Raw genomic sequence first — 27,472 nt, forward strand, 5'->3', positions numbered from 1 at the left:
TGCATAAAAATCATAAAGCATGATACAAACATTTATTTTCAAAACATTCATCATGATAAGACATACATGCCGAAGAAATCATTAAACATAAAACATATTAATCAATCATGGTTTCATTGGACATAAGACATTTTCAAACAAAATCGAAAATCATCGCGATACACATTATTTCTTCTTGAAAAACATATATAGGATTATTATTAGATTTAAATCTATCATTTTATTTCTTTATCATAAAACATGTAATTTTCATTATCATTTTCAAAATTACTAGCATGATAAGCATGATCCTATTTTATTTTTATATTTTCATTATATCATTAAACATGTAATTTTCAAGAAAAATAATTAAAAATAACTCATTAAAAGCATCATGTAATTTTGAAATAAATTAAAGGAGTTTTGTTTACCTCATCGTCAAATGCCATTAAGGCATAGTTTGTCACCTCACCTTTGTTTTTCTCCTCGTCTTCGGATGAGCTTGATTCGTCTCAATTTGTGTTCTTTTTAAGTTTATTTTTATTTTTTGATTGTTGTTTCATGAACTTTTTAAATTTCATGAGGAGTTCAAGTTCACCATCACTTGAGTTTATACTCGAGTGGTCTTCAATTGTTCTAAGTCTGAAATCCTTCCTTTGGAAGGTGGTTCCCAAGTTCTTCATGTGTATTGCACGTCATTTCATAAGTCATTAGAGACCCGATAAGTTCTTCGATCAAAAAAGTATTCAAATTTTTTCATTCTTGAATAGTCGTTATTTTTGAATCCCAATTTTTAGAAAGCGATCGTAAAATCTAGTTAACGAGTTCAAAATTAGAAAAGCATTTACCGAGAGCTTTTAAACCATTGACGACATCCGTAAAACGGATGTACATGTCAACAATGATTTCACTCGATTTCATTCGAAATAGTTAAAAGTCATGTATTAAAAGATTGACATTCGAAACTTTTAATCTATTAGTGCCTTCATGAGTGGTCTTAAGAATGTGCCAATTGTCGAAAGTCGTTTGGCAAGTAGAAACCCGATTAAACTCATTTTTGTCTAGGATACAAAATATAGCGTTCATAGCTCTGGCATTTAAAGAAAAAATCTTCTTCTCCAAATCACTCAATTTGTTCATTAGTTTAGAAGATTTTTGAAAGTCATTTTAAAGAAAAAATCTTTTTCTCCAAAGAAAGCAAGAAAACTTTTATTCGAGTTTTCCAATATGTGTAGTCCATCCCATTGAACAAGTGTGAATGAATGAGAGAGTGGCCCTCTTGAAAGCCGAAAAGAGTCATTTCTCTTGAGTGTTAAACCAAATGAGAAAATAAGACTCTAATACTAATTATTAGGAAAAGAGTCAACAATAAGAGGGGGGGGGAGGTGAATTAGTGCAACGGTAAAAATCACGTCGGTTATGAAATTTTTTTCGTTTCGTATGATAAAACCAATTTCGAAAATACTTAACAATGAAAGCAATAAGAAGAGCATAGCAAGTGATGAGAAGGCAATTTGCAGTTTAAAGTAAATTGCTCAAAGTAAAGCAAACCAGATTTTTATAGTGGTTCGGTCATTGTGACCTACATCCACTCCGTAGATTCCTCTTCCGTCGAGGCCACCAGCATCCACTATCAGTCTTTCCTCAATAGGCGAAGACCAACCACCTTTTACAACTCAATTCTCCTTTTACCGAGTTTAGGAGATAACCCTTACACCCCCACTTACTCCTCTCTCAAACTATTCTAACACTTAGAACTTTTGAGAGGAGTTCACACAAGATTGCAATAGTGTTTCTTTATATTTTTACTCTCAAGTCTAGTGTAGTTTAACTAGAGATGAGAGGGGTATTTATAGGCCTCAAGTTGATTTAAACTTAGAGCCCAAAAACATCTCATCCTGGGTTTCTTGGGTTTGGGCGGCACCACCGCCTGTGCTGGGCGGTACCACTGCCAGTATTAGTCTGACATTGACACTACACTGAGCGATACCACTGCCTGTAGCCTCTCGGAGGCTATGTCTGGGCGGTATCACTGCCCAAACTAGCGGTACCATCGCTTGACACAGTCTCAGAGACTGTGCCACGACGGTGCCACCTCTTAGGTCACTGTTTGGGCTTTTTTATTGGGTCCAACATAGTTCTTACATGGGCTCAACTAGCCCCTAATTGGGTTAGCCCAATTCCAATCCTAATTATGTGCTAACTATGAATTCTAAGATATTTCCTAAGCTAAACAAGTTCGTAAGTCTAGTTTCTTCCAGCGAGCTTCCGACGATCTTCCGACGAACTTCCGACGATCTCTCGGCAATGTTCCAGCTGACTCCTGGCAAGCTCCTGGACTTCATGACAATCTTCTTGGTGAGTTCCGACAAGCTTCTTTAGCAAGCTCCTGGACTTCTCAGTTAGTTCTGGCAGAACTTCCAACGAACGTTTGGACTTTCGACGAACTGTCAAACTCCCAACGAAATCGCGTTCTTGACTCCGGGACTTCATTTTACTTTATGTCTTGCTATCGTAGTTAATTCTATACATGTAAAAACATACTTCAATCTAGACAATTATTACTAAGCTTGAATCATGTTGTTCGACATGTCATTGGTCCATCAACGCTTCGTCCGATTCTTCGGCGCATCATCCTCTCCTGCGGCCTATTGCCCAATCGGCCAGTTGACTCTACAACTCTGATATCCTTGGTGTAATATCCACTCTTCTTGGCTTGAGGCCTGAATTCTTGGCCTGAAGCCTTCTGTCGATACGTCGATCGATTCTTCGGTACGACGTCCAATCTTCTGACATGTTCCACTGGCCCAACATGATTCTTCCTGCTTTAGTTATCTCATCCTGATCGAAGCATCCTGCATCACTCAAAACGTAGATCAATTCATAAACACTTATTAGTTGGTTTCATCATCAAAATCTGAGATTCAACAATGTAGTCTTTGAGAGACTATCAAGCGGTGATACCGCCCAGTGTTAGTGCTACAGGTGGTGGTACCGCTAGGACTCGGGAAACCCGAGATGATGTTAGGATCAAGAGCACTAAGAGGGGGGGGGGGGGGGGGTGGGGGGTGTGTTGAATTAGTGTAGCGGAAAACTTTCGACGATTAAAACTGTGTTCGTACGTTGAAATCTGATTCCGACGTAAAAGTCATTTCGTGCAGATAATAACTTTGAAAGCTTACGGAAACGTATTTGAAGTAAAGGAAGGCAGTTTGTAGTTTAGATAGAAATCAGAATGTAAGCACAAACTGAAATATGATATTCGTACGATAAAACCGATTTTTATCTTAACGTCGATTCGAAAAATACTTAACTATGAAACACATTCATAAATGAGCAGAAGGCAGTAAGCTACTAAGAAGGTTTGCAGTAAAGATAAGATGCTCAAAGTAAATGCAAATCAAGATTTAGAGTGGTTCGGTCAATCTTGACCTACATCCACTTTTGGCTTCCTCCACCAACGAGGTCACCACGTCCACTAGAGGCCTTCCTTCAATAGGCGAAGGCCAACCACCCTTTTACAGTTTCACTCCTTTTGATGGGCTTAGGAGACAACCCTTACAAACTTTTCTCTTCTCTCTTAAAAGATCAAAACTTGGAAGAAAAGAGGGAGGAGAACTTCTAGACTTTACAACACTTTTGAGCTCTAAAATCACAGAGTAAGATCAAGTTTTCGGTGGTTTGGGTTACCCTTTCATTGCTGAAAGGGTGGGGTATTTATAGGCCCCAAACCAGTTTAAATTCCGAGCTTAAAACTATCATCTCCTAGAATTTCGGGGTCTAACGGTTGCACCGCCTGACAGAGCTCGGAGACTGAGCCTCTAGATGGTGCCATCGCTTGTCAGGGGTGGTTGCACCGCTTAGCAGAGCTTGGAGATTGAGCCTCTAGGCGGTGCCACCGCTTGTCAAGGGCGGTTGCACCGCTTGGCGGAGCTCGGAGACCGAGCTCAAGCGGTTCCACCGCCTTTCAGGGGTGGTTGCACCACCCAGTCTCACTCGGAGACTGAGCCCAAGCAGTGCCACCGCCTGATTGGAGCGGTTGCACCGCCTAGTCTCGCTCGGAGACTGAGCCCATGTGGTGCCACCACTTGACCGCCCAGCTTTCTTGGGAGACCATCTCCTGGGCGGTGCCATCGCTTGGCAAGAAATCTGGTCCGAATGGGTTGATCCATTCGGCCCAATTTGGGTCTATCAAGGGCCCAATTGCCCTAAGATTAAGTTAATAGGATCACCTCCCATTTCTAACTTAATCATAGTGCTAACTACGTTATTTCTTAAGACATTTACTGCAACTTACTTCGGTGCGTCAATCGCTTCTTCCGACGAGCTACCGGCGAACTTCCGTCGATCATCCGATGAACCCTCGGTGATGCTCATGCAGACTTTCGGCAAACTCCTAGACTTGCAATGATATACTTGGCGAGTTCCAACTTGCTTCTTTGGTAAGCTCCTAGACTTCTCGGATTGTTCCCGCAGAACCTCCGACGATCGTCCGGACTTCCGTCGAACTCTCGAACTCCCAACGTGATCATAGTCTTGACTCCGGCGCAACTCCTACTACATGTCTTACTTCTATCGTAGTTAATCCTGCACATGTAAAACAAAACTTCGATCAAGACAATTAATCCTAAGCAATTAACCACGTTGTCCGGCATGTCATTGGTCCCTCGACGCTTCATCCGATTCTTCGGCGCATCGTCCTCTCCTGCAGCCTATTGCCTAATCGGCCAGTTGACTCCGCAACTCCGATATCCTTGGCACAATACCTGCTCTTCTTGGCCCAATGCTCGAGTCCATGGCCCGAAGCCTTCTGTCAGTACGTCGACCGATCCACCGGCCCAACGTCCAATCTTCTAACATGTTCCTTCGGCACAACATGATTTTTCCTGCTTTAATTGTCTCATCCTGATCGAAGCATCCCGCGTCACTCAAAATGCAGATTAAATCATAAATATATATCAAGTGGTTTCATCATCAAAATACAAGATTCAACAATCTCCCCCTTTTTGATGATGACAACCACTTGATGACGGAGTTAACCTTAACTATCGGAATTTAAACAAACTCCCCCTATCAATATGCCATATTGATAGAAACTCTTGGATTCAAAATCCCAAGCAACATGTCATCATATACTTATGCATAACATGTCATGTTATTAACATACTTCTCCCCTTTTGTCATCAACAAAAAGGAGATGCACAACTATTCTTGTGTTTGTGATATAAGTTCAACTCATTGCATGAAAAATATAATATCAAGTTTTCTCATCATGTAGTTTTGAAGCTAGAAAATTTAGCAAGTGTTACATCATGCTTAGAACATTCAAGCTATCAAGTTTTAGATATGCAAGTTTTACAACATACAAGATAGAACTTTTGCTTCTTTTGAGATAGCAACTTCTACATCATGCAAGCTAGCAAATTAGAGATGTTCAAGAAGGCAACTCTTGCTTATTGAAATATGTAAATTTTGTCAACTTTGCTAGATGCACAAGTTAGCATGTTTTGCATCTTGAGATAGGCAAGATAGCACTTTTGTAATTTTTGTTTCTTAAGATGTTCAAGATAGCAAGCACTACATCTTACAAGCTAGCAATGTTACAACATTTTAGAACATGCAAGCTAGCAATTTAGAGATGTTCAAGAAAGCAACTCTTGCTTCTTGAAATATGCAAGTTTGCTAGATGTGCACGTTAGCATATTTTGCTTCTTCTTGAGATTTCAAACTAGCAATTATCGGTGATGTTCAAGATAGTAATTTCTTCTCTTTTGAGAAGTGCAATTTTTGCTTTCGTCTTGAATTATGCAAGCTAGCTAGTTTGTCTCTTTTCATGATGTTCAAGCTAGAAATTCTTGCTCCCCCTTTGTCATTGTCAAAAAGAAGGGAAGACCCTTATATCAATTTTCAGATTATGAAAAAGGTAAGTATCAATCTTATTTGTGCATCATTATATATTCAAATTAAAACATACACAATTTCAAAATCCTTATTTTTCATGCATGATATCGAAAAATAAATCAATCATCATTAATGGGCATATCATACATGATACTCAAACATTAAAATTTTTAGCATTTATCAACATGTTGATCATGATACCAAACATTCATTATTTAAAGCATTTATGATACACATCATATGCAATACATCATGTACATCATTGTCATAAGTATTGCATGCATCATTTCAAATTCATGAATATTTCATCATTGCATGCATCATACCAAATCATAAAATATAAAATCATTATTAATGCATGATTCCAAATTATCATTTATTTCACATCATGATGGTACCAATTTTGTCAAATTACATCCAACCATGCATGATCGAAACTTCTTATCAAAACAAATTAATGAATATTTCATGTATTCATATCATCACATATGGAATATCAAGAAGAATTATTAGGTGATGAGATGTATTTCATTCATTCAAAGAATTTTATATAACAAAATTCAAGTCATAAGCCTTAAAAGATGTCATGAGAGAACATATAAACAATCTTGATTTATAAAATGAATACTCAAGTTATAATTTCGAGAAATCAAGAGAAACCGTGATTCATTTTAACAAATCTCCTCTTAAATAAATAATATAGAGAATTCTTAGGAGATCATGAAAAAGATAGAGTTCATTCAATCTTATAAAAGAACAAGATATTAATTCATGCATATAAAATCTTGATTTAAGCATAAGAAATCTCAATTTATAAATTTCAAAAAATCAAGATAAAGCTCATTTAAATCATCAAATCAAGATCAATAGATTTTCAAAAATGAATTGTTAGGATCAAGAAAATCCAAAAATAAAATTTAACACTTTCATGCATTCGGACATGGTTTTGCTATAGATTTTCAAACACAATCATGAAGATGAAACATGCTCATGATCATGGAAATTTTTGTATCCAAAACACATAATTTCCAACATGTTATTAAAACATGTAATAGTGTAAAATTCTCATTATAGCAATTATATCCTACAATGCATGATCAAAATTTCTCCTCATTTTATCATTGTAAACAAGAAAGAAGAGAAGAAGAACAAAATAGTGTAAAATATTTTAATCATTTCAAGGCATACAAGCCATAAATACAATCACATTATGTCATGAAAGATAAAATCTCAAGGATCGTGTAAATACCAAAAGACATGATTCATTTAAATAATTTCTTTAATAAAATGCAAGAAGCCATGGTGAACGATCTTGATTTACATAAAGTTTCAAAACATAATTATCAAGATCATGGTTAGTTTTATAGATCTCCTCTTTAGGAAATGGTAAAAGGAAACATAGGAGATATAAGATTTTGATTTATAAAGAAGATCTCAAGTAATTCCAATAAACCAAGATTATAATTAGGATAAAAATTCATTCAAATTCAAATTGTCAAATCAAAATCATTTTCAAGAAATTCATAAAAAGATGATCAAATAGATTCATCACAGCCAATAAGATAGAGAAAAAGAATTTTCAAGAAACATGGTTTTCTCTTTTTAGCCATTTCAATTTATATGATTTATTTCATAGAAGCAAGCCTTTTTCATTTATGAAAAACATGCATCAACGTTTAGGATCGAAAAATAAATTTCATCATAAAAACCATCAAGATCAATAAACCACAAAAATCATCATGTATAACTTTAAAATCTCATGCACAAAATCATCAAATCATGGTATCAAAATTTCAATATTTTCATTACAACTTTATGCATTACTTCAAATCAAACATGATTTTATTAAAAATCGAGAAATAACAATGGAAATCAATATGATAAACATTATTACTTCTTAACCATGATTTCATATCTTCAATCAAAATTATTTTGTTTGTTTATCATAAAATATGCAATATTATCATTTTTGAAATTACTAGCATGATCATAATTTTTGTATTTTTATTTTTAAACATGTAATTTTTAAGAAAATTAATTCTAAACTAAAAAAGAAAATACATTATGAAAGCATCAAGTAATTTCAAAATAAATTAGGGGGATTTCGATTACCTCATCATTGAAAGCGGTTAAGGCGTAGTTTGCCACCTCGCCTTTCTTGATTTTCTCCTCGTCTTCAGAGGAGCTCGATTCATCCTACTTTGTATTCTTCTTCTTTGGCCTCTTCCTTCGTTCAAGTTCATTATTTATTTTAGATTTTTATTTAATAAACTTATTAAGATTTAGTGTTCGAAGTTCAAGTTCATTATTGTCCTCATCACTTGAGTCATCGCTCAAGTGGTATTCATTTGTCCAGAGTTCCAAATCCTTCCTGTTCTTTAGAAGGTTGTTTTGTTCATCAACGAACTAATTAGTTCTTCAAGTGGTAAGTTATTTAAGTTTTTAGCTTCTTATATTGCAATTACTTTTGAATCCCACTTCTTAGAAAGAGAACGCAAAATCTTGTTTACGAGTTCAAAATCCAAAAAACATTTGCCAAGAGCTCTTAAACCATTGACGACATCCGTAAAATGGGTGTACATGTCACCAATGGTTTTGCTTGGCTTCATTTAAAAAGCTCGAAATCATGCATCAAAAAGTTGATTTTCGAATCTTCAACTCTAGAAGTGCCTTCGTGTGTGATTTCAAGAGTGTGACATATGTCAAAAGCCGTTTCGCACAAAGAAACCCGATTGAACTCATTTTTGTCCAAAGTGCAAAATAAGGCATTCATAGCCTTTGTGTTTAAAGAAAAATACTTCTTCTCCAAATCCGACCATTCGTTCATCGGTTTAGATGGAAGTTGAAAATTATTTTCAACAATATTCCATAAATCCAAATTCATAGAAATCAAGAAAACTCTCATTCGAGTTTTCCAATAAGTATAGTCCAATCCGTTAAACAACGGTGGACGAACAACCGAAAAGCCCTCTTGAAAGCCGTAAAGAGCCATTTCTCTCGGGTGTAAATCCAAAATAAGAAATACCGGGCTCTGATACCAATTGTTAGGATCAAGAGCACTAAGAGGGAGGGGGGGGGGGGGAGTGAATTAGTGCAGCGGAAAACTTTCGACGATTAAAACTGTGTTCGTACGTTGAAATTCGATTCCGACATAAAAGTCGTTTCATGCAGATAATAACTTTGAAAGCTTATGGAAATGTATTTGAAGTAAAGTAAGGAAGGCAGTTTGTAGTTTAGATAGAAATCAGAATGTAAGCGCAAACTGAAATATGATGTTCGTACGATAAAACTGATTTCCGTCTTAACGTCGATTCGGAAAATACTTAACTATGAAACACGTTCGTAAATGAGCAGAAGACAGTAAGCTACAGAGGAGGTTTGCAGTAAAGATAAGATGCTCAAAGTAAATGCAAACCGAGATTTAGAGTGGTTCGGTCAATCTTGACCTACATCCACTTTTGGCTTCCTCCACCAACGAGGTCACTGACGTCCACTAGAGACCTTCCTTCAATAGGTGAAGACCAACTACCCTTTTACAGTTTCACTCCTTTTGACAGGCTTAGGAGACAACCGCCTAGCAGGAATTCTAGTCCGAATGGGTTGATCCATTCGGCCTACTTTGGGTCTATCAAGGGCCCAATTGCTCCAAGATTAAGTTAATGGGATCACCTCCCATTTCTAACTCAATCATAGTGCTAACTACGATATTTCTTAAGACATTTACTGCAACTTGCTCCGGTGCGTCAATCGCTTCTTCCGGTGAGCTTCCGGCGAACTTCCGTCGATCATTTGATGAACCCTCGGTGATGCTCCTGCGGACTTCCAGCAAACTCCTGGACTTGCGATGATCCACTTGGCGAGTTCCGACAAGCTTCTTTGGCAAGCTCCTAGACTTCTCAGATTTGTTCCTGCAGAACCTTCGACGATCGTCCGGACTTCCGTCGAACTCTTGAACTCCCAACGTGATCATAGTCTTGACTCCGGCGCAACTTCTGCTGCATACCTTACTTCTATCATAGTTAATCCTGCACATGTAAAACAAAACTTCGATCGAGATAATTAATCCTAAGCAATTAACCAAGTTGTTCGGCATGTCGTTGGTCCCTCGATGCTTCGTCCGATTCTTCGGCGCATCGTCCTCTCCTGCGGCCTATTGCCCAATCGGCTAGTTGACTCCGCAACTCCGATATCCTTGGCACAATACCCGCTCTTCTTGGCTCGATGCCCGAGTCCACGGCCCGAAGCCTTCTGTCGATATGTCGACCGATCCACCGGCCCGACGTCCAATCTTCTGACATGTTCCTCGGGCACAACATGATTTTTTCTGCTTTAATTGTCTCATCTTGATCGAAGCATCCGGCGTCACTCAAAACACAGATTAAATCATAAACATATATCAAGTGGTTTCATCATCAAAATACGAGATTCAATAGATGAGACACTTTTAGGCTCCAAGTTTGAATCCACTTGAGGCCTATAAGTACCTCTCTCATCCCTGGTTAACATATACAAGCACAAAGAGCTTAAAAGTAGGAAAATGCTATAGCAATCACTTGAGAGATCCCCTCCTCTAGTTCTAAGTTTAGAATTCTATTTAAAGAGTGAGTACTTATAAAAGGTTGTCTTCTAAACCTGTGAAAAGGGGAAGAGGGGTGTAAAATGGTTGTTGATCTTTGCCCATTGAAGGAAGATCGGTATTGGAAGCCGGTGGCCATGAGTGAAGAGGAATCGGGAGTGGATGTAGGTCACGACGACCAAACCACTATAAAATTATAGTTTACATTTCTATTTTGCTCTTTACTTTAATTACAAACTGAATTATTACTTTCACTACCTTACGAATATGCTTTCAAGTCAACATATTTCCAAAACGAGTTTCATCGTATGAAAATTTTTGACTCGACGTGATTTTTATCCGCTGCACTAATTCACCCCCCTCTTAGACTAATAGTTGGTATCAAAGCCACATTCTTTCTCATTTAGTTTAACACCCAAGAGAAATGGCTCTTTTTGGATTTCAAGAGGGTTACTTTATCATTCGTCCTCCTATATTCAATGGGACAGACTACACTTATTGGAAAACTCAGATAAGAGTTTTCTTGTTTTTGTTGAATCTTGGTTTATGGAATATTATCAAAAATAGATTTCAAAAGTTTTCTCTTCCAATGAACGATTAGAATGATTTGGAGAAGAAGACTTTCTCTTTGAATGTCAAAGCTATGAATGCTTTGTTTTGTGTCTTAGACAAAAATGAATTTAATCGTGTTTTGACTTATCAAATTGAGTACAATATTTGACATACTCTTGAAATCACACACGAAGGCACTAGTAGGGTTAAATATTCAAAGATTAATCTTTCGATGCATGATTTTGAATTGTTTCGTATGAAGCCAAGCAAAACTATTGTTGATATGTCCACTTATTTTACGGATGTTATCAATAGTTTAAAAGCTATTGGCAAATGGTTTTCGAATTTTGAACTTGTTAATAAAGTTTTACGATCACTTTCTAAAAATTGGGATTCGAAAATAACGGCAATACAAGAATAAAAAAACTTGAACCATTTTTCACTCGAAGAACTTATTGGGTCTTTAATGACCTATGAAATGAGTTGTATGACATATGTTGAATATGATGAACTTGAAAACAATCTTCCAAAGAACATGAAGGATTTGACACTTCGAACAATAGAATATCACTTCAGTGATAACTCAAGTGATGATGATGATGACTTTGAATTGCTCACTATAAAATTTAAAAATTTCATGAAACAACAATTAAAGAACAAAAATGAACTTAAAAAAAAAAGTTACCAAAAAACAAGAAAGCACTCAATGTGACTTGGGACGAAACAAGTGCATCCGAAGACGAGAAGCAAACTGATGAAGATGAAATGGCGAACTTCGCTTTGATGACTCTCGACAATGAGGTAAGCAACTCAAACAAAACTCCTTTATTTTATTTTAAAATTACTTAATGCTTTTTCATGAGTTATTTTTAAATTAGTTAGTAAAAAATAAAAAAATTATAAAAAAATATATCATGCTTTTATTTCTAGTTATTTTAAAAAAATAATCATGACAATTTTATGTTTTATGATAAAGAAACAAAATGTTAGATTTAAATCTAATGCTTATACACCTAATAAGATTAATTCTATGTACATTTTAAGAAGCAATAATGTGTATCTTAATGATTTTCATATTGCTTTTTTATTTTGATTTTGATTAAAAATGATTTATGTTTTATGAAATCATGTTTGATGATTTAATGATGCATAATGATATAAGACGTAATGAAAATATTAAAAGTTTTGATACCATACTTGATGATTTTATATTATGCATGAGAATTTGAAGTAATGATGATTTGAAATCATATCTTTTGGAATTATGTGTTACATTTTTTGATCTTAATGATTTTTATGATAAATCTTGTCTTTTGGTTTTAAACGATAATGCATATTTTTGAATGGTATAAAAAAGACAAAGACATGCTTGCATGAAATCAATCACAAAATTTAAAACTAAAAGAACTTGCTATTTTTAATCTATCTATGTTGCTTTCATTACATTATCCGAAAAGTGATTTTGTTGATTATGAATTGGAATGAATTTTGTCTATACCATGATCTTGATTTCTCAAAATTATAACTTAGGATTTTCCTTATTTGAATCAAGATCTCTCATTTGATCTTTTATGTCTTTTTCTGCCATTTTGTCACAGACTTAGCTAGAATTGCCTAAGTCGTGAGGCACTCTTGCCGCAAAGACGCGAACTTAGCTTGCGTTGCCTAAGTCGCGAGGCACCCTTGCGGCAAAGATGCGAACTTAGCTTGTGTTGCCTAAGTCGCGCTCCGCCCTTACGATTTGAGTCTGTAAAGATCTGCCCACTTACAACTTCTCGTAGGTCCCGAAGGACCTGTAAAAGAGAAAGTTGATTAGTTTGAAGAACGAGCAATAGACAAGTCCCGACGTCTCACGAAAAAGGGAAGCTTTACAAGCAATTCAGCGAGCACCTTACGCGCACAAGAGAAAAGAGGGAGAGGAGGAAAACAAGGACTTTAGAGGGTTGAACGAATAGCTACAAGTCCACAAATAGCTACTCACCAGGTGCCGGGCGCGACAATAAGTTCTCGTCAAGGTAACGTGCGAACTTGTGAAAAGTTGTTCAATGCCTGACACTATACCAAAGCCCCATCTCCCATGGTGCCACCTGGGTAGTTCCAGGGTACTAAGATGGCTGACGTTTCGCGTGCAGCAGCGAGCTACAGAAAATAGCCCGTGGCATGCGAAAACGGAGCTATTTTGGGGCTATTTTGCTCGGTTCGATGAGCGGTCGCACTGTAGTGCTGTAACTTGTTCACAAAAGGACTTAAAACCAAGCCAAAACATATTGCTAAGTAGCTATACATGTAGATGAGAGCGATGAATGATTCGTTGAATGAAGTTATTGCGGGTGCGTGATGACCATTCGTGACATTCTGCCCCACTCAAACCGTCGACGCCCTCGTCGACGCTTGTTGGTAGTTGTTAATAATTGTTTCTTCATGTCACAGGGCATCTTTGGACTCCCAACTGGCTTCAGTTCGGAGAAGCTTTCGCCACTTCACCAAGTACTCGGTCTACTGAGCTCCATTGGGTAGCTTTATCTTGCGATCCACTAAAATAGTTTTAACTCGCTTCTCATAGGAGACTCTGGTGGGGGGGTAATCGAGTTGGAATACTTCGGGAAGCATCTTGTAGATCCGAGTTGTAGGCTTTTAGGTTGCTGGCGTGAAGAACATTGTGAATTTTGAACCACGGCGGCAACTACAACTTGTAGGAGACGTTGCCCACCCTGCTGATAATTGGGAAGAGCCCTTCATACTTACGCACCAATTCTTTGTGTACTTTGTTCCTAAAGAATTAGAGTGATACTGGTTGGAGCTTTACCAACACCAAATCACAGACCTTGAACTCTTGCGGTCGCCTTCCCAACTCTGCCCACTTCTTCATCCTTTTTGTCGCCTTCTCCAAGTAAGCTCATGCAATATCTACATTTCGGTGTCACTCCTTTACGAAGTGGTAGGCTGACAGATGACTCCCAGTATACTCGATTGCCATGGTGTGAGGAGTTGACGGTTGTTATCCTGTAATGATCTCGAAGGGGCTCTTGTTGGACACAGAGCTCCGCTGCAAGTTGTAGGAGAATTAGGCAATGTCCAACAATTTCACCTAATCTCATTAGTTGGCACTCACAAAGTGTCAAAGATATTGCTCTAGGAGCGAGTTTATCCTTTTGGTTTGGTCATCCGTCTAGGGGCGGAGGCTTGTGGAGAAGTATAACTTGGACCCCAACAATTTGAATAGCTCGGTCCAGAATTGTCCCAGGAACTGAGCATCTCGATCACTGATAATATTATGCGGGACTCCCCAATACTTCACCACATCCTTCATCATCAGTTTGGCTGCCTCCTCTGCTAAACAGTGTAGGGGAGCAGCAATGAAAGTTTCATACTTTGAAAATCGATCAACCACTACAAGTATCGATCCGAGTCTCCCTACTATGGGCAAGCTTGATATGAAGTCCAATGAAATGCTCTCCCATGGCCTTTTTGGTATGGGCTACGGGTCCAAAAGTCCCATCGGCTTCCGTTGCTCCATCTTGTCTTGCTAGCAAGTAAGGCACGTTCGAACATATTCGTCTACATTAGTCCCCATCTTCGGCCAATAGAAGGTCCTCTCCATAAGAGCCAAGGTTCTATGAATGGCTGGGTATCCAGCCCAAAGGGAATCATGACACTCTCTTAAGAGTTCATATCTCAGATTGTCCACTCGAGGAACATAAACCCTATTCTCTTTGGTGTAAACGAGTCCCTCCTGGACCCAAAACCGTCGTACCTTGCCTTCTTTAATGAGTTATATCATGGCTTCTGCTTGGGGATCACTGTACAGTCCATCCCTGATCCTGGAAAGGAAGTTGGAGTGCAATTGACTTGCTTGGCCTTTGCCCTCCAATTGTACGACATTCACACGCTCCACTTTCCGACTCAATACATCGGCCACGACATTTGCCTTTCTGGGCTTGTACTCCATTGCCATATCAAACTCAGCTAGGAAGTCTTGCCATCATGCTTGTTTTAGGGAGAGTTTCTTCTGAGTTTGGAAATAGATCAAAGTGATGTTGTATGTCCTTAGTACAAATCGCAATCCAAGAAGGTAGTGTCGCCAAACTCGTAGACAGTGGATCACCGCTGTCATCTCCTTCTTATGCACCGGATACCACTGCTCGGTCTCATTGAGTTTGCGGCTCTCGTAGGCCATTGGATGACCCTTCTGCATGAGTACTCCTCCAATAGCGAAGTCTGAAGTATCTGTATGGACTTCGAAGGGCTTCCCATAGTCCGACAATTTGAGCACTAGTTCTTTCAACAAAGCAGCCTTCAGATCTTGGAATGTAATTTCACATTTATCAGACCACCTCTAAGGCTGCTCCTTCTTCAACAACTCCGTCAGTAGAGTTGCACACTTCGAATACCCCGCTATGAAGCGTTGATAGTAGTTGATGAAATCAAGGAAGGATCTCAACTCTAGCACCTTCTTTAGGGTTCACCATTCCGTAACCGCTTGCACCTTCGATTTTTCCATCCGAATGGAGCCATCACCGATTCGATACCCCAAGAATAATATTTTCGTTTGAGCAAAGTAGCATTTCTCCCTTTTCACGAACAAAGTGTTCTTCCTGAGAACCTTAAAAATTGTTTGAAGGTGCTTGACATGCTCCTCGAGCGTTTGATTGTGGATGATGATATCATCCAAGTAGACGACCATGAACTTATCCAAATACTATTTGAATAGCTGGTTCATGAGAGTGCAGAATGTGGTCGGAGAGTTGGTTAAGCCAAAAGGCATCACCAAGAACTCAAACGCTCCATACCTAGTTACACAGGGAGTCTTTGCTTCGTCGTCTTCAATAATGTGCACCTGCCAATACCCCGACCAAAGGTTGAGTTTTGAGAAATACTTGGCTTTGCCCAATTGGTCGAACAAGTCCATGATGAGCGGGATGGGATACTTGTTCTTCACCGTCACTTTGTTGAGGGCTCGGTAATTGACACATAGTCCGAGGCTCCCATCTTGTTTCTTCTGGAAGAGCACTAGAGCTCCGAATGGTGCTTTAGAACTGTGGATGCCACTTAGTAGTTCACCTAATTGCTTTCTGAGCTTTGCCAACTCTGGAGGGGGCATGCGGTAGGGTGGTCTCGCTGGAGGCTTCACTCTTGCCTCTAGCTTGATGTGGTGATCCACTCCTCTGCGTGGCAGTAGAGTCTTCGGCAACTCAGGCGGCATAACATCCGTGAACTCCTTCAGGACGTTCGCCACCATAGCAGGTTCATGAATGGCCTTCTCGTCGAGTGGTTCTAGCTTCATAGCAGCCATGAATGTTAGTTCATCTTTTCGTACCCCTTTCTTCAGTTGTAATGCCGATATATGTTGGGGTTCCTTGGTTCCTTTCTGAGAGACGGGAACCACACAGGGTCGTCACGTCCCATCATACATAGGGAGTTTAAGAATGACATTGGCACCAACTTCGCCGCGTGCATGAATTCCATTCCAAGAATCACTTGGAAGTCGTCTAGTGGCACTGCCATCATGTTTGTGCTCCCGCTCCATGTTCCGATCTTGATAGGAATTCCCTTTGCCAACTCGAAGATTCGCTTGGCCTCCGAGTTCACCGCCTTCATTCGACTTGGGTTCTTCTCCAAGATTAGCCCAAGTCGTTTTGCTTCTTGATCAGTTATAAAGTTATGGGTAGTGCCCATGTCCACCATTGCACGGGTCGTTTGGCCATTGAACTTTATGTCTACATACATCAGCTTGCCACTTCCTATTTTTTGTAGCCAGGTCTTCGTGTTCTCCCTCAGTTGACCCCACATAGTGTTCAATAAATGCATTACTCCCATCTGGGGTCCTTGCAACTCCTCATCGTCACTGTTGGATTCTGAACTACTCTAACTAAGAGCGACAGCCTTGCCTTTGTCCGATCGGGGGGGATGGATGGAAGCTGTTAAAGCATTGAGTGTCTATTTTTGTGGGCACTCCCTTACCATGTGCGGCCCTTCGCAAAGAAGCATCTGCTAGGTTTCGAGGCCTTGCCTTTTAGGCTTGACCCTTTATAGGAACCCTTCTTCCTTTGTTCGCCCCCGAGCTCCTTCCTTCAAGAATATTTTGGAGGGTGATTGCCTAAAGATTGTTTTCTTTTTCCCGGGTTTTCAGAGGAAACAAAGTCGGTGAGCCTTTCTGTGGTAGCAATTGCCACGATCACATCGGTGACATTCTTTCGATGTAGTTTTTATTGAGCCCATGGCTTCAATCCATCGAGAAAGCTGAACAACTTATCCTCCTTGGACATGACTTATATATCCAGTATTAGTGTAGAAAATTGCTTCACATAGTCTCGAATGGAAGTATTTTGGCAGAGTTTTCTTAACTTCCTTCTTGCGACAAACTCTGTGTTCTCTAGTAGGAACTGAGCTCTCAACTCCCGCTTCAAGTCCCCCCATGTGTCAACTCGACACCAACTTTCTTGGATCTCCTCCCAACGGGTTTGCCATCAAAGTTTTACATCTCCGTTCAGATACATGGTTGCTATAGAAACTTTGGTTTCTTCAGAAGCATGCCTCGTAGCTCAAAAGTGTTGTTCTATGTCAAACAAGAAATTCTCGAGCTCTTTGGCATCTCTGGCTCCTCCATAACCATGAGGCTCGGGTGCCCTTAAGTTTTGTGGCGGCGCAATGCAGGGTGTTGCTTCCTCCCGCATTTAGGGCTCTTGTGAGCATGGTCACCCTTGAAGTGAGTTCCGCTACAACTTCCTACAGGTGTTGCACAGAGTCTTTGGTGTCATCTGATAATTGGTCGACTAGGGCCTTAACCTTGTCAATCCTGGACTCCACTTCTTCTTGTGAGCTCTCTACCCTAACAAGCCTTCGTTGGCCATGGTAGAATTTCTCCAAGCTCGCTTCAAGAACATCCAAATGGGTTTTCGTCGTTATGAGTCTCTCCTTGTAACTCTTTTTACCCGTTGGCGCTCCAGATTGCACTTCCTCCACTTGCGGAGAGTAGCTAACTTCTCGCTCATCATATTCGCTATCGCGCTCCTCTTGAGTGGCTCCAGTAGCATGAGAGCGAGTGTGCACTTGTAGCCTACCTATGATTGCTTGGGGTAAGGGTCCGTCTTGCCCCGTCTTGCTTGATTCGTTACGATGCTTTGCCATGACGAAGTTGCAAAATTCCTTCGCTGCTCGCTCGAAGTGCTTGCCCGCTCTGATACCACAATGTCACGGACTTAGCTAGAATTGCCTAAGTCATAAGGCACCATTACAGTAAAGACACGAACTTAGCTTACGTTGCCTAAGTCACACTTCACCCTTGCGATTTGCATCCGCAAAAATTGGCCCACTTGCAATCTCTCGTAGGTCCCAAAGGACCTGTAAAAGAGAAAGTTGATTAGTTCGAAGAACGAGCGACGGACAAGTCTCGACGTCTCGCAAAAAGGGAAAACTTTATAAGAAATTCAGCGAGCACCTTGCGTGCATAAGAGAAAAGAGGGAGAGGAGGAAAACAAGGGCTTTAGAGGGTTGAACGAACAGCTATAAGTCCACAAACAACTGCTTACTGGGTGCTAGGCGCGACAACAAGTTCCTATCAAGGTAACGTGCGAACTTGCGAAAAGTTATTCAACGCCCAACACTATACCAAAGCCCTATCCCCCATGGTGCCACCCGGGATGGTTCCAGGGTGTTGAGATGGTTGACGTTTCACGTGCAACAGCGGGCTACAGAAAACAGCCTATAACACGTGAAAACGGAGTTGTTTTAGGGCTATTTTGCTCGGTTTGGTAAGCGGTCATACTGAGCGCTGCAACTTATTCGAACTTACATTTTTACAAGCAAAAGGACTTTTTCTATGAAAACTTACATTTTTACAAGCAAATTGTTCTTTTGATTACAACTTGAAAGTTTTCTATGAATCAAGATTTTTTTTCTTTCGCTAAAGAAGAGATTCATCCAAACAAATCTTGATTCTTTTAGTTAATTGAAATTTATTATGAATCAAGATTTTTCATTAATTGTCCTTTTACAATTCCTCTTAGTATTTACTTAAGGAGATTTTCTATATGAATCTTGAGAATTCTTATGCATGAATCGAGATTATTTATTATTTGTTCTTCTACGATTCTTTTGTTGTTTCCTAAAAAGAATATCTTTTTCAAAATTCATGACTTAAAATTTCTTTTGAAGATCTTTTACTATTTGATCTCCTAAGATTTTCTTCTGATTATTTAAAAGGAGATTTTTTAAAATGAATAATGTCTTTTGGTATTCACATGATCTCATCTTTCATGATATGATTTTTCTTTGTATGATTCCTTGTATTCATGAAGTATATCTCATCACTAAATTTTCTTGATATCTTCCATATGATGACTTGAATATTTACACCTTTGAGTTATTCCCCTCTTTTGGCCTATGATAAAGAGGGAGAAAGAATTGCTAGTGTGCACATCTCATGAAAAGCATATTGCTAGCTTGCACATTGTAAAGAGAAGCAAAAAGTTGTTATATCAAGAGAAGCAAAAACTTTGCTAAACTTCACATCTCAAAAAGTAAAATAGCTAGCTTGTATATTCTAAAATGATGAAAAATTCACTAGCTTGCATGTTCTAATATGATTTCCTAGCTTGAATGATAAACTTAGATATGTTAATCTCCTAAATGCATAAATTCTTCTTATATATTTTTCGGATCATGATCTTGATTTCTCGATTTTTAGACTTGAATTTTCTTTTTGAATCAAGATCATTTCCTATCATTCCTTCTATATACAAAACAAGAGATTTGTCAAAAATCATGACTTGATCTTTCATTTTTTATGATTGAAATATTGATATAAATTTATCTTTGTTATTTATCTTTGTCATGCTTTAAAAATTATTGTAGAGGGAAAAGAATTACAAAATTATATTCTTCCCTTCTTTTTGACAATGACAAAGGAGAAGATAAATTTGTTGGCTTGCACATTTCAAAGATAGAAAAACTTGCTTGCTTGCTTACATATCTAAAGAGAAGCAAAAATTATAAACTTACACATCGCAAAGAGAGGCAAAACTTATTAGTTTGCTCATCTCAAAAGAGAAGCAAGAAATGCTATCTAGCAATCTCAAGAGAAGCAAAAGTGCTAACTTGCCTATCTCAAGAAGCAAAAAATTACACTTCTTAAAAGAGAAGAACGAAAATTACTAGCTTGTATGATGATAAAACTTGAGATTATGTTTATAATACAATGATTTGAAATTATATATCAAAAGCTTCTTCTTTTTGTTGATGACAAAGGGGGAGAAGGTATAATGATGATTGTGCATGGAATAATGTATTACAATTTGAATTATGCATGATTTTATGATGATATGTTGCTTGAATTCTTAATTTATATCTAAATTTAAATTTCTATCAATATGACATATTGATAGAGGGAGTTAAGATTAACTCTGTCATCAATTGGTTGTCATCATAAAAAAAGGGGAGATTGTTGAATCTCGGATTTTGATGATGAAACCAATTGTTGTGTTTATGACCTTATCTACGCTTTGAGTGGCACAGGAAGCTTCAATCAGGGAGAGATAATTAAAGTAGGAAGAATCATAATGGGTTAGAGTGGAACATGTCAGAAGATTGGACGTCAAGCCGAATGATCGGTCAACACATTGGCAGAAAGCTTCGGGCCATGGGTTCGGGCATCGGGCCAAGAAAAGCGAAAATTGCGCCAAAGAAATCGGAGTTGTGGAGGTTAACTGGCCGATTGGGCAATAGGTCGTAAGAGAGGACGATGCGCCAAAGATTCGGATGAAGCGCCGATGATCCAATGACATGTAGGATAATATTTGATTTAGCTTTGTAATAATTGTCTAGATCGAAGTAGGTTTTAGGTGTAATTGGGTTGGAATTATGCCAATTCAATTAGGGGTCAATTAGACCCAAGTTTGGGTTGTGTTGGGCTAAGTGAAAGGCCCAAATAGTGACCCAACAGGTGGAACCGTCAGTGGCATAGTCTCCGAGACTGTGTCAGGCGATGGTACCACACTCAATTTCTGAGAGACTATCAGGCGGTAGTACCACCAGACTAGGAGGTGGTACCGCCCAATGGTAGGGTGTCAAGCGGTGGTACCGCCCAACACAAGCGATGGTACCGTCAGGACCCAGAAAACCCGAGATGAGACACATTTAGGCTCCAAGTTTGAATCCACTTGAGGCCTATAAATATCCCTCTTATCCCTGGTTAACATACACAAGCACAGAGAGCTTAAAAATGGGAAAACGCTGTAGTAATCACTTAAGAGATCCCCTCCTCTAGTTCTAAGTTTAGAATTATGTTTAAGGAGGAGTGAGTGCTTGTAAAAGGTTGTCTCCTAAACTTGTGAAAATGAGAAGAGGGGTGTAAAATGGTAGTTGATCTTCGCCCATTAAAGGAAGATCAGTAGTGGAAGCCGGTGGCCTTGAATGAAGAGGAATCAGGGGTGGATGTCGGTCACGACGACTAAACCATTATAAAAATCTGGTTTGCATTTCTATTTTGCTCTTTACTTTAATTGCAAACTGAATTATTACTCTCACTACCTTATGAATACGCTTTCAAGTTAACATCTTTCCGAAATGAGTTTCATTGTACTAAAATTTTTGACTTGACGTGATTTTTATTCGCTGCACTAATTTACCCCTCTCTTAGTGCCGACTCGATCCTAACAACTTGCCCTTTATAACTCTCTTCATGTTAAAATACCATTTCAAACAGCTTTAGATTTTAAAGTTACATTTGAGATCATTATTTCTAGAATACTGATATGGCAACATAGGACCATAAAAATATTAAGATGAATTGATCTCCAACTTTCAAAAATTTTCATAAACCATCTCTATCTTTTTAACTCTAGCTTTATCAAAGTCATCTCCGCATCCACCCGGTTTCGCCTCTCTTTCTCTCTACTCATCAAATCTATCACTACCTCAATGGGCCTTATTGGACTTGCCTCTGCCCACCTCACCCTCACATAAGAAAGAAGGGGGCATGGAGGGAATGGTGGCTTACATGCTCCATCCTTCCATTGTGAGAGCCACGAGGAGTATGATAAGAGCAAGACGTGCAAGGAAGGGGCCAACAAGCTCCACAAAAGTGGTGGTGCCACTCGCGCCCCCTTTTTCCTAGCGTGAGGGTCATGGATGATGACGCTAACTGTCTGTACAATAAGTGAGGATGACGAGGGTGAGGTGTTGAGTCTAATGAAAGCCGAGGAAGAAGATAGAGATAGTAACAGGTTCAACGGGGCAAAGGAGAGGGGAGGTTATGATGGTACAAGGCGGAGATAGAGACAAATTCGACAAGGGCCAAAGATGGAGGGGGTGGTAGAGGCAAATTCGACGGGGGCTAAAGGGGGAGGGGATGATAGGTCTAGTAGGATAGAGAGGAGGGGAGGTTATGAAGACACAGGATGGAGGTGAAGATATATTCAACAAGAGTTAAGAGTAAAATGTTCATTTATAAGAAAAGATATTTTATGAAAATTTTTTTAAGTTGGAATATGGAAATTTTTTAGAATAATAACTTTTTTTATTAATTCGCCCGTCTATGCAATCACTTTATAGTCTGACATAGGATTTAAGGACAATTTCTCCTGTCAGCAGGACTAGTAGGGACTTACTACTGTGTTATAGCTGTGTAAGTGCTCGTCATTTTTCCTACACATTTGTTCTTTTCTCTGGGCAATACTGTTGCTGTGGAAAGACATGGAGTTATATTACACACTTAGAGATGAATCATTGATGAGTGTAGACAGCTTTGGTGTCCAACAATTGACAGGTTCAATAACAGGCTAAACAATGTTCAAGCAATTTGGCTGGTAGTCCAAGCTGTCCCAGCTCAATCGATAGCCTCCTTTCACTTCTATTGTATACCTTGACAAGGTCTTTAATTTCCCTCAAAGAAAAGGAATCACATTGTTTGTAGTAAACAAGTGGGTAATACATGCATGGCTTGTTTTGGCTCGATCGTAGGATACAATTCCAGCTAAAGAATGAGCTACAAAACAAGAGAAGCGGATAGAACCGATGAGAAAGCCCGCACGGCACGAATCCAAGCGCTCCAATCCTGTGGCAAATCCAAGGACCAGGCGGCGCCATCGACGCCACTACCGACGCCACCGTATCACCTCTCTCTCCTTCCTCTGTCACTCTCACCAGCTTCTTAGGGCATCACACAACACTTGTCTTCGTTGCTGCCACAGTTGTCTATCCCAAACTGGTTAGTTCCTTGTGCCGGCCCTATGCATTGGGCGTTAGGATGCAAGCTCTCATTCAGCAAACAAACAAACTATCGAAGAGGAACAGAGCTCCTTTTTAAACAAGCAAAATGGTTCCTTTGAACTCTTTTGATTGGTAGGAATCGGGAGTCCAAATGCCTCCAAACGCTTTAGGTTAGCAGCCGGGTGTTACCATCAAATTCCCTTCCTGCAATGATACACGGATATCCTTGATCGATATCCTTAAATCACCCTCCTTACCTGCCTGCTATTAGTCATCAGCTAAGGTGGAGTTCCCATGAGAAGAACCCCACGCTTAGTCTGAGATCAGTTCCCTTGTTGAGGGTCTGCGGTCGGCTGAGTTAATAAGATGATGATCAACAATAGATGTGGAAGCTTGGGGAGCTTGAAAAGTGACAACGCCTCGAGCTCAAAGCAAGGACCGCCTTCTCCTACGACCTCGGCGGAGGAGTCCAATGTGCTCACCGCCTCCATGACAGAGGAAAAAGACCAGTCCACCTTGAAAGGGCTAAAACTCGATGCCGACATTGATGTGGAGGTGCAGTCGCCTGATCGTGCGCTTCTGGAGTCGTTGTTCGCCGACCAAGTCGATTTCGGCACCGACTTCATGATCTCCTCCCCCAGGAGGGATTTGATGGCTTGCTCTCCCAGGAGGGATTTCATGGCTTGCTCTCCCATGAGGGACTGCACGAGGATTTCTTCTCCAAAGAGAGACTACATGGTTTCTTCTCCAAAGAGGGAATACATGGTGTCATCACCTAAGAGGGAGAATATGGTCTCATCACCTAAGAGGGTTGGACTCAGTCCTACCCACAGTCACCACAACAGCTTCACCTACGTGCGTGGGATGCATGGGTCGCCTGGACTCATCCAACCTTCGTATTATTCGTCGAACCTTTGCAAAGGGAAGTCACAAAGCCCACTGCACAAAGTCTGCAACAGCTCTTCTTCTCTTTATGCTTCGTGTTCTTCCTCCACAGAGTTGCTTCACGGGGAAAGCCTAGCCCTGCCAGCCGTCGATGCTTTCTACTGGGACTACAGTAGAGAAGGGTACGAGGTGTGCACTATGGGAGCCGAGTTCTCTTCTGAAGCTTTGGCGGCGCCTCCCATGGCGTCGCTGCCGTCATTATTAGATTGCTTCGTGATGGAGTCGAGATACGGCAACTCAGCGAATGATATGATGGCAGCAGGGGTTCAGTTCAGTGGAGAGGATGATAGATACCAACAGGTCGGGGGTGGGGGAGCTGTGCAACATCAAGAACATGGATTTCTATGCGCAGTGGGCCCTAATGCCACTAGTAGTACTACTACTGCTACCAATACTGCTAAAGTTGAAGCTTCGTATCATGGCTTAGTGGGTGGTTCCTCTGCTGTCGTACCTACAGAACTCGAGCAGGTGAGCGCTCCCCTCACTCCCTTGTCCGATGTACGACTAATTAGATACATATACGTCTCACTACAGATGACTTCTCTCATGTATGCAGGAGCAAGACAGTGGACTCCAACTGGTCCACCTCCTCTTGGCTTGTGCAGAGGCCACCTCCAAGGACGACCTTGTCGCCGCCCGTCGCTACCTCCACAACCTCAATCACGTTGTCTCCCCCTTCGGTGACTCCATGCAACGCGTAGCCTCATGCTTCACTGACGCCCTCTCTGCACGCCTTTCACCCTCCACCTCCTCCTCGCGTAAGTATGCTCGCTTTCCCCCTCCCGCTCCTGACGTCCTCAAGATCTACCAGATCATATACCAGGCTTGCCCCTACATCAAGTTCGCCCACTTCACCGCCAACCAGGCCATCTTCGAGGCCTTCGAGTCCGAGGATTGCGTCCATGTCATCGACCTAGACATCCTGCAGGGCTACCAGTGGCCTGCATTCCTGCAAGCCCTCGCCGCTCGCCCCGGTGGTGCTCCCGCCCTCCGTATAACAGGCGTTGGCCATCCGGCTGATTCAGTCCGCGAGACCGGTCGCCATCTCGCCGAGCTTGCTCACTCCCTCCGTGTGCCCTTCGAGTTCCACGCTGCCACCGTTGAGCGGCTAGAAGACCTTCGTCCCAGCATGCTCCACCGCCGTGTAGGCGAAGCTCTGGCAGTCAACTCCGTCAACCGCCTGCATCGCGTTCCCGGTGCTCATCTCGGCCCACTTCTCGCCATGATACGTGACCAAGCCCCAAAAATCTTCACTCTCGTTGAGCAGGAAGCCAGTCACAATGGACCATACTTCCTGGGGAGGTTCTTAGAGGCGCTACACTACTATTCAGCAATATTCGACTCACTGGACGCGACATTTCCGTCGGACTCGGCGGCCAGGGCGAAGGTAGAGCAGTTCTTACTGGCACCGGAGATAAGGAACATTGTGGCCTGTGAGGGCAGCGAGAGGGTGGCACGGCATGAGAGGTTGGAGAGATGGAGGAGGGTGATGGAGGGGAGGGGGTTCGAAGGGGTAGCTCTGAGTGCCAACGCCGTAAACCAGAGCAAGATTTTGCTGGGTCTGTATCCTTGTGATGGATATAGGCTGACAGAGGACAAAGGCTGCTTGTTGTTGGGATGGCAGGACAGACCTATCATAGCTGCTTCTGCATGGAGGTGTTGAAGGTTTGGGTCGGAAACCTGAGTTGTTCTTTACATATGTGCATATTTGCGGTAATCATGCAGTAGAAATACAGATAAATGTAACAAAAATACAGAACTTAATTCTTATTCCATATTTTGGTTTGACATTATAATCTACCCTGCGCAAGGAATTGGTTTCACATCCAATTCCTATAAACTCTTAAACAAAGTACTTGTAAATAACATTGGACAAATGAAATATATGAAGTGCAAAGCAAATGCAAACCTTGTTGGAGATGGAAGAGCAAGGAAACGATAAAAACATAATACTACGATACAATTAAAAAGAATCATTTCGATCAAGAAAACCGATGTAGTATTTAAACAAGAGGATAAATATAAAACACTTATAAGATATTCCCAAGTGTATACTTCTTATCTTGCTTCATGAACTATGGTCCCATTTATAGGACCTAGTGGTAACTACCTCACTCCACCATGTCACCAATGATTGAGTTAGGTGTGGGAACTACCCTATAACTTCTAGATCATGTGTCACTTTTTAAAACATGTCTATAACTACCTAGATAACTACTATGAATCAATTCTTAACAAACCTTTCATTTACATGGATAAATAAAATATATAAAGTCCAAAGCAAATGTAAAACTTTTATTTTTGACATGGTAAAACCAGTGATTTAAATCCTCTTGAGTATCTTCTCAGCTTAGAGCTACGATCTAAGCTGGAAAACCTTGCCTCAAACTATGCCAAATACATACCTTCTTCTAACATACCCCTATAGAACCTTGCAAACTTTGCAGTATCACCCTTCTTGGACTAATTACATATTATATTCTTAGGACTAATTACATATTACCCTTGTCGTTAGGTATGTTTAGTATCTCGATCTCTATACTTTAAAAAGTAGTGTTCAGATCTCTACACTTACAAAAGTGAAACATTTAATTTAAATTCTCCTCACATCGTTAACTTCGTTGATAAAAATTTCATATGCTGTCACTTGCAAAAAGGGCACCAATGAAAAGGATAAAAAAATAATTTTATTATCTTTTTAAATCATTAATTTTATATAATTTTTTCTTTAGCATAAGAGGTATTCATAGAAACTTCTTGCCGCTTTCCTCCAGAGGAGATCCAGGCACCATCTCCGACTATGACTGCTTTCTTCCCTCCGTTTTCTTGAGGATATATCACCGCCCCCTCTTTCCAACTTGTTCACCGCTGCCCCGTTGTCCCTACCCTAGTCGACGATGGTCTCATCGTCCGCCCCAGCCTCACCCTCTCCTACCACATTGGCATCCGATGGGCCTCGATGAATCGAAGTGTGAGGACGACTAAGAGGAGGAGGCTGCCTCTCGATCTTTTAAAGGGCAATGGCCAAGACACTATGTAGCTCCTGTCGTTCATCGAGGTCGATGAATTCTTAGACCTCTTTAGGTACAATATTAATGAGAATCAAGGATTGGAGTATTGCAATGGCCCCTTGCAATAGTAGCAGTTCTAGCACAACCATGAGAAGGGTGAAGATGAGGCATTAAGATAAAGATCCTATTATTGAGTTATCGAATGATGAAGACTTCGGTAAGTGTTTAATTTTTTTGATTTTGAATCACTATATTGAGTATAAATTTATTGAATCATAATATGTGTTGCACTGTATCTTAA

General features: G+C 40.3%; 1 protein-coding gene across 1 annotated transcript; it reads left to right on the top strand.

Annotated features, from left to right (window-relative positions):
* Positions 1-23,581: 23,581 nt before the first annotated feature.
* On the top strand, positions 23,582-25,856 carry LOC103988649 (GRAS family protein RAM1-like). Its single transcript, XM_009407247.3, has 2 exons — positions 23,582-24,628; positions 24,717-25,856. The coding sequence occupies exons 1-2, from the start codon at positions 23,582-23,584 to the stop codon at positions 25,821-25,823; spliced, it is 2,154 nt and encodes a 717-aa protein (XP_009405522.2). The 3' UTR covers positions 25,824-25,856.
* The last annotated feature ends 1,616 nt before the right edge of the window (positions 25,857-27,472 follow it).

The sequence above is a fragment of the Musa acuminata genome, chromosome BXJ1-6, assembly GCF_036884655.1.
Source record: "Musa acuminata AAA Group cultivar baxijiao chromosome BXJ1-6, Cavendish_Baxijiao_AAA, whole genome shotgun sequence".
In the NCBI taxonomy this organism is placed as follows: Eukaryota; Viridiplantae; Streptophyta; class Magnoliopsida; order Zingiberales; family Musaceae; genus Musa; species Musa acuminata.